Source organism: Bos taurus, chromosome 8 (assembly GCF_002263795.3).
Source record: "Bos taurus isolate L1 Dominette 01449 registration number 42190680 breed Hereford chromosome 8, ARS-UCD2.0, whole genome shotgun sequence".
NCBI classification, from domain to species: Eukaryota; Metazoa; Chordata; class Mammalia; order Artiodactyla; family Bovidae; genus Bos; species Bos taurus.
Genome location: NC_037335.1, coordinates 1,691,717 through 1,704,350, shown reverse-complemented (window position 1 = coordinate 1,704,350; position 12,634 = coordinate 1,691,717). Strand labels below are relative to the sequence as shown.

At 42.9% G+C, this 12,634-nt stretch overlaps 1 protein-coding gene across 1 annotated transcript; it reads right to left on the bottom strand.

Annotated features, from left to right (window-relative positions):
- Positions 1-10,955: 10,955 nt before the first annotated feature.
- LOC615521 (GrpE-like 2, mitochondrial-like) lies at positions 10,956-12,276 on the bottom strand. Its single transcript, NM_001078050.1, has 2 exons — positions 12,189-12,276; positions 10,956-11,733 (listed from the first exon to the last, which is right to left on the bottom strand). The coding sequence occupies exons 1-2, from the start codon at positions 12,274-12,276 to the stop codon at positions 11,237-11,239; spliced, it is 585 nt and encodes a 194-aa protein (NP_001071518.1). The 3' UTR covers positions 10,956-11,236.
- Between the last annotated feature and the right edge of the window lie 358 nt (positions 12,277-12,634).

The window sequence follows — 12,634 nt, the reverse complement described above, 5'->3', positions numbered from 1 at the left end:
GGAGTAGCTTTGTCTCGGTTGACCTTGACAAATGCAGTGCTATGCTGCTCTCAGGGGTCTGATGGCTTAAGAAACCGGAGTAACCAGACACCTGGACATGTGACAGTCATCTCAGAAAAGAAAATACATGGTCAGCATGGGGTTTATAAGATGCTGAATTTGAATTCTGTTTTAAGCTTTCATCCCATAAAAAGAAAGCTTTAACACTAAAGATATAACTGTCCATTAAAACACTGCCTTTCTCCCCAACCATTTTGGAAGATCGAACTACTCATTTAATCCACTGAAGGCATATAAGGACTTCCTCTGTGTTGGGCCATGTGCTGAGCATCAGAGCTGTAACTGTGAGCAGAGGGAAAGAGCGCTCAGTCCATCTGGGTGGACAGGACATCAAATAAGCCACAGTGATGATGCCACCATGCAACTGCTGGGAAGACCCAGTTCCTAATCCCAGGTCTGTCAACCACCAACTCTCACCCCTCACCCGCTTAATAGATCAGCTAGTCTGCACAGCATCCCCGTTGCCATTGCCCCACCCCCACCCCCTGGCATCAAGGACCCACCTGGGTCATTCCTCACAATTAGGCATTGATCACCAACAGGAATATTAAATAGTAACATAGTGTGGAAAACGGGAAATGCTGAGAAAAAGTTTATACTTACGTTGTGGACCTCTCACTCATTCCCTAAACCTGATGAAAATCATTCTTGAATTACTTGTTATTGTAGGTTATCCATGATTTTATCCTTTTATTTTGTTGTATACAATTAAAATTTTTAAATTCAATTTTAAATTTTTATTGGCTCAATTTTTTAGATTCCACATGGAAGTGGCATCATGTGGAAATCTGTCTCTCCCTTTCTGGCTTACTTCACTTAGTATGATCATCTCTAGTTGCATCCATGTTGCTGTAAATGGCGTCATTTCATTCTTTTTATGGTTGAGTAATATTCAGAGCACATCATGTGAAATGCTAGGCTGGATGAAGCACAAACTAGAATCAAGATTGCTGGGAGAAGTATTAATAACCTCAGATATACAGATGACACCACCCTTATGGCAGAAAGCGAAGAACTAGAAGAGCCTATTGATGAAAGTGAAAGAGGAGAGTGAAAAAGTTGGCTTAAAACGCAACATTCAGAAAACGGAGATCATGGTATCCAGTCCCATTACTTCACCGCAAATGGTGACAGACTTTATTTTCTTGGGCTCCAAAATCACTGCAAATTGTGACTGCAGCCATGAAATTAAAAGACACTTGCTCCTTGGAAGAAAAGCTATGACCAACCAGGACAGCATATTAAAAAGCAGAGACATTACTTTGCCAACAGAGATCCATCTAGTCAAGGCTGTGGTTTTTCCAGTAGTCATGTATGAATGTGAGAGTTGGACTACAAAGAAAGCTAAGCACTGAAGAATTGACGCTTTTGAACTGTGGTGTTGGAGAACACTGTTGAGAGTCCCTTGGGCTGCAAGGAGATCCAACCAGCCCATCCTAAAGGAGATCAGTCCTGGGTGTTCTTTGGAAAGACTGGTGTTGAAGCTGAAACTCCAATGCTTTGACCACCTGATGCGAAGAGCTGACTCATTGGAAAAGACCCTGATGCTGGGAAAGATTGAAAGCAGGAGGAGAAGGGGATGACAGAGGATGAGAGGGTTGGATGGCATCTCCGACTCAATGGACATGAGTCTGAGTAAGCTCTGGGAGTTAGTGATGGACAGGGAGGCCTGGCATGCTTCAGTCCATGGGGTCGCAAAGTCAGACACTACTAAGCGGCTGAACTGAATTGAATATTCCACTGTGTATGTATGTATGTATATTATATATATGCATATTGTATCACATCTCCTTTTTGCATTCCTCAGGCGGTGGGCATTTAGGTTTCTCCCATGTCTCGGTGGTTGTGAACAGTGCTGCAGTGAACTTTGGGGTGCATGTGTCTTTTCAAATTATGTAAGCAATAACTGTTGACAAGCCCATCTAATTAGCAGAGTGACTTATTAGGAATGATTCACTCCTCAAGCATCTCGTGGGTCCCACGCCAGACACTGGGCATACAAAGCAAATGAAACCATGCCACCCTTGAAGAGCTTGCAGCCTGGAATGCTGCTGGTCCTGGCCTATTGTTATGAAAAACAAAAGTTCTTCCTTTGAAAGACTGGAAAACAATATGAAAAATTGACAGCCCAGTTTTCTTTCATCTGTGACAAAGATGCACAAGGTTGTTTCATTGACATGATACCAAGATCCCTTCCAACTCTCATTTCTAATTTTGTGATCCAGCCCACCTACCAAATGCTGAAAAATAGCCTCAAAGTCTGGAGCAGAATAAACTAATTTTAAAAGCCACTAGCAGTCTTTCTGAAAGGAAAGGAGGGGAAATACATTTCACTTGCTCTTCTAGGCGAAGAGGGAGAGAAGGAGATTATAAACATACAGCAGGCTTCTGAATAGAAACGGCCTTCATTGGGAGGGTTCAGTTGATTGACAGATGTTCGAGGGATTTAAGAGGACTTGAAGAGGTCCCTCCACACACTTCTCCTTGACTTGTTTGTTAGTGACAGGCAGCAGGGACTTCTGGGATGACAAACTTGATGGTTCTTCTCCCCCAGGGTCAAAACTGTTATGAGGAGTTATTTGTTTTAAGGGGTTCTGTAAATTTACCCTGTTAATACCAATTAACATCAATTAAATGGGGTTGCTAAGGACTCTATTTCAGGCTGGAAAGTTAACCTGTAAGGAACTAGTCATTCTTCTGAGAAATAACACATATGTGTTTATATCTATCCATGTGTATATTCTTTGCTTTCATGATATATGATAATAATTCATAAGTTACAGATAGAAGATCTAAAAATAGCAGCTGGACTTGAATTGTATAAATGTTACTGAGAAACTCGCAGCCTGTATATTTATTACCATTGCTTAGGTTAGAAAACCAAGGGCAGGGGCCTCCCTGGTCGTCCAGTGGTTAAGAATCCACCTGACAATTCAGGGAACAAGGGTTTGATCCCTGGTCCAGGAAGACCCCACATGCTGAGGACCCTCTAGGGTATATGGGAGGTGATGAGGAAACACAAGACCCGTGGCCATGTCATGTCTCTAGCCTCAAGGTCCCTATCTTGTCTTTGAGCTATGCCCAGGGCTCATTGTTGCGAGAAGACAGACCTAGGAGACATGGAGCTGCTCTGTCTTGGATTTTCATTAAAAGAATTAAATGTCTGGACATGTTGGGGAAAGTAAGATTTTGTACTTATCACATGAATCCATAACTGGGACAAGAGAAAGCTTCACCTCTTCAATCGCTGTTATGATTTCATAATTCACACCCAGTTCAGGAAGGCTCCTGGCGGGTAGCAAGGCTCCCATAAACAGAGGACTTTCTTAAAGCCAGCTTTTGCTTCTCTCAGTATCCTCCCTTGACCTTGCTTTATGTCTTCCTGTTGAATGAAGGCTCATTCCATCATCTTTATGAATATCACATTTGGTCAAAATCCCTACTAGGTTGAGTGCTTATTAGGAGAAGTGATGTCTTATCAATATGAAAGAAGTGAAAGTGTTAGTAGCCCAGTTGTGTCTGACTCTTTGGGACCTCATGGACGGTAGTCTGCCAGACTCCTCTGTCCATGGGATTATCCCAGCAAGAATACTAGAGTGGGTTGCCGTTTTCTTCTCCAGATGATCTTCCTGACCCAGGGCTCAAACCCATGTCTCTTATGTCTCCTGCATTGTCAGGCAGGTTCTTCACCACTAGCGACCTGGGAAGCTCTTGAAGAGTAGCAAAACGAAACCAAAGGCTCACATGGGCTGTGAGGCAGGCTCGGTGGGGAGGGGTCAGATCTGGTCAGGAACATGTGGATTTCCCCAGACCTTCCAAAGGGAAAGTTAGATCAGTTTTTTGAGCAGCTGTGGATAAAATAGTTTTGCCCATTGCATTCAATTACATGTCAAACTTTAGTGGTTAATAGTGAACTTTACTTTCTGCTGCTAAAAAGCTCTTTCAATTCTACAGGTTTCTAGCGCTCAGACTGGGAATTAAATATTTTTCAATGAAATCAAATAATCTCGAAAAGATTTATACCAATTTAATTCAGAGTATAACCCAGAGAAAAGAGTCCTCTAGTTAGTATTCCCTAACGTCTGATACAAGATACAGATAAAAGTCATTTCTAAAACATCCTTTCCCATAAAGCAGCCACACTCAAACCCAGATACAATGAGCAGAAGTAATAAATAAAAAATTCTGGGCCAAGAGAGAGAAATAAAATGTGGCAATCCTATGAAATCTAAGATAACTAGAGCCTAGTGAATACCTGTGTCCACTTATCAATTTATTTATTTCTGTCTTGAACTGAATCACCCCAAAATAGAGTAGTCGCCAGAGTATGGAGATTGGTTTCTTTTTGATTTTTTAATATACAACAGAGTATATAAATAGAATTCACTATCTTAACCATATTTCAGTGCTCAGTGGTGCCAACTGGAGTCACATTGTTGTACCACAGACCTTCAGAACTTCTCCCTCTTGCAAAACTGAGACTCTGTACCCATCAAACTGATCTGATCTGATCTGGAGTAGGAAACGCCAACCCACTCTAGTATTCTTATCTGGAAAATTCCATGGATGGAGGAACCTGGTGGGCTACCATCTGTGAAGTCACAGAGAGTTGGACACAACTGAACTCAGCAACAACAATAATCAGTTGTATGTGTAAATACCACATTTTCTTTATTCATTCATCACTGATGGGCATTTCAGTTGTGTTCATATCTTGTCTATTGTAAATAGGGCTGTAATGAACATGGGAGTGCTAACGCCCCTTTAAGAGTCTGGATAAATACCCAAAAGTAGGATTGGTGGATTATATGACAGTTCTATTTTTAATCTTTTGCAGAACCTTCATACTTTTTTCCATTGAGCTTGTGTTCAGTTGCTCAGTCGTGTCTGAAGTGTCTGACTCTTTGTGACCCCATGGGCTGTAGCCCACCAAGCTCCTCTGTCCATGGAATTTTTCAGACAAGCATATTGGAGCAGGTTGCCATTTCCTATTTCAGGTGATCTTCCTGACCCAGGGATCGAACCTGTATCTCTCCCATCTCCTGCATTGGCAGACAGATTCTTTACCACTGCACCACCTGGGAAGGATTGAGTACTCACCATGTTAGGTTTTTCAATACAATTTTCTCCAGTAACTCCTCTGAAAATTTTACTTACATACTACAGTTTCCTTTCCATTCAATAAAGGAGAAAGGCAAGAGGAATTAGACTCAAATGAAAGGAAACATGGTAAAGGAACCAAGAAGTTAATCTAGGACAATGACCTTCAGATTCCTAGACCTACTCCCAGACACTCTGACTCGTGATATTCACAACTCTGGTCAGAGCCAGGTTTGGGAGCCATTGTTTAGGGCTAAACTGGGGCAGCTCTCCCAGCTCCAGCAGGAACAGGTCAGGTGAGGCAGAGGTCAGACCAGGCCAAGCATAACAGAACCCGGTTTTGGTGGTAGGCATTGTCTCCTTTCTAACAAATTGTCAAGTTTGGCAATCACAGCAGCAGAGTGACCTCAGAGGGTCAGGTCTACAGGGTCAGCACCCTGGATAGCTCCCTGTAGGCAAAATTGGCCCAAGCAAGCCTGCCTTCCCTTTCTCTCAAAGACCTGGGTTTCTGAGACAGGTTTATCCCCAGGAGGCTGGTTTTTGGTAAAAGAGATTCACACCTATGCCAGATACAGATCCTTAGTGAATGAGAGCCAAGCTTATTGCCACCACCCTTGTCCCACTTCTGGTGTCCCTCAAACGGGAAAGACTCAGGGTCCAAAGAAAGATGTAACAGTTTAGTTTGGGTGGGAGACTCCATGGAAGGCTTATCTTCCTAGGCTTGGATCCTTCCCAGGTGAACATCAGATCCTGCCAGATTGTTCCTCCAATAACTTTTCACGCTGTCATTAACACCAAAAAGCAGCTGCTGAATGAAGGATCATTATGGATAAATTCATACCTGGATACTTGGAGGATAGCAATTGACCATGTGCAAGGGCTTCCCTGATAGCTCAGTTGGTAAAGAATTCACCTGCAATGCAAGAGACCCCAGTTCAATTCCTGGGTCGGGAAGATCCACTGGAGAAGGGATAGGCTATCCACTCCAGTATTCTTGGGCTTCCCTTGTGGCTTAGCTGGTAAAGAATCTACCTGCAATGTGGGAGACCTGAGTTTGATCCCTGGGTTGGGACGATCCACTGGAGAAGGGAAAGGCTACCCACTCCAGTATTCTGGCCTGGAGAATTCCATGGACTGTATAGTCCATGGGGTCACAAAGAGTTGGACATGACTGAACAACTTTCACTTCCGTGACAACTTCATTTCCAAGGCAGGCGTCCAACTAAATGAAAAGAGATTCTTGTATTGAATGCCAATCTTCCCATGTTCCAGCAGGACATTGGTACCAAAGTCCAAGAAGATGCAAAGATTTTCTAAACAAATGTGTAATTAAGAACCCAAAACCTTAAATGCAGATATTCACTCTGACAATCCAGACATGACCTCCTGTGTCATTCTTGTTTTCCTAGCAGATTCTAACTCCACCTGCAGCCAGCCAGTCCTGTGATACAAATTGAATCCTGAGTCCTGGAATAGGATCATTAGTACTCAGTGCTGATGAAGCCTGGAGCTCTTGTGAAATCTCTCAGGCGATAATTGCTACATGGAATGTAGCTCGAAGACAGGGAATTGATCTCTTTAAGGATTCTTAATTTAAATAGGGTCGTAATTTGCCCAGATGGTTACAATGTAAGCAGTTCTCAAAAAGACAGGAGAGAAAATGCATTTACGGCACCTCTAACAAAACACATAATGAAGAAACAGGCCTTCAGAAGCAGGCAGTCCCTGGGGGTACTCTTCAAATTCTTCTGTTATCCCATTAAAACAAAACCCCACAAGGGCCAATCAGCCTTGGGTTTTGCCCCAAATGGAACAAATTGAAAGGGTGAAAAACAATTTTTCACTTCTAGGTTTTCCTCTTTACACTGATTCAGTCACCATCTTTTTGTGTGAAAGTGGGTGATCATACTGGAAGATGTATAACTTAGGCCCACTCTGCCCCCCAAAAGGACATATGTGCCAGAAATGACAGGGAAACCCCGAACAGACAGATGCACGAGAGACTTCTGCTCTCCACGCTGCAGAGGGGAGGAAAGGACTTGGGTTTCCTGCAAAGGATTAATTTGGAAAAACAAGTCTTTTGTCATCATAACTGACACCTTCTATCGTATGTACCAACATTCATTCATCTGATTTGAACCACATTAGCCCCCTGCACTGGTTTATTGTTTAAAGGCGGCATTCTAACCCAGTTTTATAATGAGCAACTTTCCAAGCATTTCCATATCTTAATTACTATCTGATTACAAGGACTTTCTTTTTAAGGTTTCAGGCCTGTTTCCAAGGCAGCTAGTTGAACTTGGTCACCATGTTCACATCACTTCACAGATGCACTTGGTATAATTCTAGGCTGGGTTTCCATGCAGCTCATCACCTCACAGCCTCAGTTCTCCAAGACCGTCCTCAGACACCTGCATCGCATCACCTGGACATTCCGTGTGTGGAGTCCTGGCTGCTGCCCTAGGTGTGTGCGTCAGGGTTCATGGGAGTGGAGTCTGAGAAGCCACTTGTTCAGGGAGATCCCCAGGTAAGCCACATGCACAGGGAGCTTCAAGACCCATGGACGCACAGGCTGGAATCCACCAGAGCTCCTTCCCACTTCACCACTTGTCTCATTCTGTAGCCAAGTTATCGTTGCCTCAGTTTTTTTCGTGTATTCATTCAACAAATATTCATTGCACAAGTGTTGTGAGCAAGGAACTTCATTGGGAGTCGAAGAAACACGAGACAGAGATGTTCCCTGGAAGCACAGGGACCAACTCTATCCGAGAAGACAGCTACACACACTTTCACAAGCAATTGCTCAACTGCCATTTTGGCAGGTGCTGCTAAGGAGAAATGGAAGATTGTATACCCAGAGGCACTGACACCCCGGGAGTTCCAGGAGGTCCTCTGGAAAGGGATGAAGACAGGGCTGGGAAGCCTGGGTAGGGAACAGGGTTCCAGAGAGAGCATTCCAGGTGGTGGGGCCTGAGCCACAGCCCTGTGGAAGGAAGAACCAGGGCAAAGCAGCTGGAGGGAGCCTCAGAGTGGGCAAGGGCCAGGCCACGCTGACTTGTTCAGTCCTGTTGTGGATTCTGGGTTTTATCCTGAGACAGTGAGGACCAGGTGGAGAGTTTTAAATGTGCGTGCTTGTCAGCGAGCTCTGCAGCTGTGCAGGTGGAATGAGAGCAGGGCCGTCAGAGCACAGGGAGGCTCAGGGAGGGCGCTACCCAGTGACGGCGGGGCAGGATGGGAGCAGTGCCCTGGAAACAGAGATCACAAGGCAAGGCGTGAACCACATCTGATGAAGGCAGTGCCCTGCAAGATTTAAGGACCTTAACATCTCGAACACCTGACTTTACTAATTTGAAAATATTAACAGCTCTCACAACATATAGTTGCCTTTTATCTTAAGTGACAGTCAGTCGTGAGAAGAGAAATGAAAACTTCAGTGGACACCCAAATAATTCGCTCCACCATGCTGTGGGACTTCATGTGGTTTGTGGCTGCAGCCCCATGGCTCTCAGAGAAGTTGGATGTTGGGGGGACCTTCTCTCTGACTGGCAGAACTCCCATTAACATGCAAGCTGTAATCATGGTGGCTTTGAGGAGCTCGGCACTCAGATCCTAGAACCTATTATTTTACAAAGTAAACACAGGTTTAAGTCAAAAGGCAGTGTACTATTTTAAAAGAATCACCAACCACTATTTTATTCAGAGACACAGAGTGAAGTTGGAGTAACTGGAAGGAAGCTCCAGAGGGAACATGGAAGGAGGTCTTTGGAACTTCTAACCTGTAAGTCAGGCCTTCTTTTTATCATGACCTATAATAAACAACAAAGCCCTTTACTCTCTGCCCACAGTACACTGATAATGTGGTCTGAGACTCTGATTTGGATTATAGGCTGTAGTAACTGTACTTTAAATACATGGTCAGCTGTTACAGAGATTCTCTACTGATAGAAAAGTATAACAATGAGACTTCACAAACAAACTTCATATATTTTAAATCACCACTAAATCAAAATCTGTGAGATCCAATTTGATCTGAGATTTACATTTATTACATTACAATCAAAAAGAGTATTATGCAAATTTCTAGCATAAGCAAGGTTAGAAGAATAATATATAAAAACTCTTTAAATATAAATATATATATACTATTCCAGGGTGTCATCTAATACATGAGGACCAGTGCAATAAAGTTCCTGAGCATTTGAAAATGTATAGCAAGTTGTTTTTTGTTTTTTTTTTTTAAACTTTACATAATTGTATTAGTTTTGCCAAATATCAAAATGAGTCCACCACAGGTATACATGTGTTCCCCCTCCTGAACCCTCCTCCCTCCTCCCTCCCCATACCATCCCTCTGGGTCGTCCCAGTGCCCTAGCCCCAAGCATCCAGTATCGTGCATTGAACCTGGACTGGCATCTCATTTCATACATGATATTTTACATGTTTCAATGCCATTCTCCCAAATCTTCCCACCCTTTCCCTCTCCCACAGAGTCCATAAGACTGTTCTATATATCACAGTCTCTTTTGCTGTCTCGTACACAGGGTTATTGTTACCATCTTTCTAAATTCCATATATATGTGTTAGTATACTGTATTGGTGTTTTTCCTTCTGGCTTACTTCACTCTGTATAATAGGCTCCAGTTTCATCCACCTCATTAGAACTGATTCAAATGTATTCTTTTTAATGGCTGAGTAATACTCCATTGTGTATATGTACCACAGCTTTCTTATCCATTCATCTGCTGATGGACATCTAGGTTGCTTCCATGTCCTGGCTATTATAAACAGTGCTGCGATGAACATTGGGGTACACGTGTCTCTTTCCCTTCTGGTTTCCTCAGTGTGTATGCCCAGCAGTGGGATTGCTGGATCATAAGACAGTTCTATTTCCAGTTTTTTAAGGAATCTCCACAGTGTTCTCCATAGTGGCTGTACTAGTTTGCATTCCCACCAACAGTGTAAGAGGGTTCCCTTTTCTCCACACCCTCTCCAGCATTTATTGCTTGTAGACTTTTGGATCGCAGCCATTCTGACTGGTGTGAGGTGGTACCTCATAGTGGTTTTGATTTGCATTTCTCTGATAATGAGTGATGTTGAGCATCTTTTCATGTGTTTGTTAGCCATCTGTATGTCTTCTTTGGAGAAATGTCTATTTAGTTCTCCGCCTCCCTACATAATCTAATCAAGGATCACAAGATAAATCTGACAAAGTGGCAGAGGATTTAAGGGCCAGTGGAAAGAGAAATTGTGGTAAACTACTTGCATAGACCAGTTTAGGTCATTAGCTGTTGGGGCTGCCTCAATTTCCCTGAAATGATTATACACCCAGGGAGGCTGAAAATAATTTGAAGACAACTCAGCAAGGAAAGCACAAGGTTTCTTGGCCAGACTTGCTTGCAAGGGACCTGGTATCTTGATTTCTTGCCAGTCTCTGTCTTCCAAGTCTTTCCTGGGGCCTTAGCCTTGTAAATGGGATTTGAAAAGGGAAATGAGTGTGAATATGAAGTCCACCTGGCAGAAACTACAAGGACAAAAGACGGTTAGAAGAAAAATAAAATGAAAAGAGTAGGCTCTGAAAATCTATGTGCATAAAAATCAATCCAAATGATTTAAATTCATACAGCTATTAAGCTTTATCATTTCAGTACCCAAATGTTAAACCAATCCCTACCACCTCCTCTTCCCACCAAATTCAAGATCGTATTCAATTTCTGTTATAGGGACCAGAAATGAACATTTAGTTGAAAACACATAAACATAAAACTCATTTCCACCTTTAAAAAAGATTTTGGATTGAAAGTCATCAGAGTACCAATTTTAAAATAATTTTCTTCAACACATTTTGATAAGGCCACAGGAACACTTGTCACATTGTTCAAATGCCCAATGGCAAGACTTCTGATGAGACCAAACAGGTCACATTAAATCAATAGAGTATCTCAGAAATAAAGCCAATATGACTAAATCCAAAACAGATCACATGAAGTACCTCATGTACAATACGAACCTAGTTTAATAAATAAAGGAATCACAGGTGACTGCACTCTGGGAGAACATGCAGTTCCTCTGGGCCCATTCATAGTCTTCTCTGAGACTCTACTGCCACTTCCACCTGGGCAAGTCTAATGGTGCGGCCATGAAGCTTGTAGCCATCTTGCCTTACGAATGCCACGGTGCCAGGCTGCACCCCAACACCAGCTGGCACGTGACAAATGAGTTCATGCTCATGAGGGTCATGTTTGTCACCGATGGGTGTCATCTTCTCCAGAACGTGTTTGGCGAACACACTTTTCAGCTTTGCTTCTAAAAGTGACAATCCTCGGAAGATCTTCTCCAGAGTGAGCTTCTGGTCCGCAGGCTCTGTTTCTTCAGAAATACACTCTGTAGTCTTCTCCAAAATGTCTGCGACCTCCACCAAATCCTTACAGAAACTCTGAATTCCAAATATCTTGGCATCTTCTACACATCTCTGGGTTCGCCTTCTTATATTTTCACTGTCACCTACAGCTGTCTGGTATCTCACTGTTAAATCTTGGACTTCCTTCTCCAGTTTAACAGCTTTTAGCTTTAAGGCTCATTCTGCAAGAGAGGGTTCCAGTTCATCAGGGGGGTCCTCAGAATTGCAGTTTTCACCAGCGGTTCTCTGAGTGGCAGTGCTGAAAGGATGCAGCCATCCCAGGAAAAGTGAAGCTCAGATATTGGTTCCCCATTATGTTTATACAGGGTGCTAGGAAAGAATCCCAATTCACCTGTAGGCGCCAAAGCTGGAGAAAGGAGCGGGAAAGTGGTATAGCAAGTTTTCTTCTGATAGCCATAGTTAGATAATTAATTACTCTGATTAAATATATTAATTATACTTATATATTGCTGGTATAATTATTTGTATATTAAATTTTATATGCAGTCTTCCCTATATATTACAAAAAAATTATTAGTTCTTGGCAAATTGGATAACAAAGTGTTATCTCTAAAAAACTGAAGATAATTAACCTGATTTTTCTTATTATTTGTATTTTATATTTACCTACAGTAAAACGTCTCACTTTCAGTTCTCTGAGCTTTAACATATGCAGAGATTCTTGTAATGACCACATGCAGGATACAAAAGGGCGCCATCACCCCAAGAATTCCTTAATGTCAGGCCCTCTCCCAGCCCAAGGCCTGGGGACACTGGTCTGCACCACTGCCATCTGGGCTTTCTCGGAATGTCCTGTGGACATGTTCCCACAGTCTGTCCTCTTCTGAATCTGGCTTCCATCGCTCAGCACACTTCCTGTGAGGCCCATGCATGTCACTGCCGGTCTTCTGATGAGGGTTCCTTAAGCAGCGCTTTACAGCCTCCGTGCCATGTACACAGCAGTGTTCATGTGGAAAGGGCAACCAGTGAAAACGAGAATCATGCCATTGGCAGCAACATGGATGGATCTAGAGATGAACATTCTAAGAGACAGACAAATACCGTGTGATCTCACTT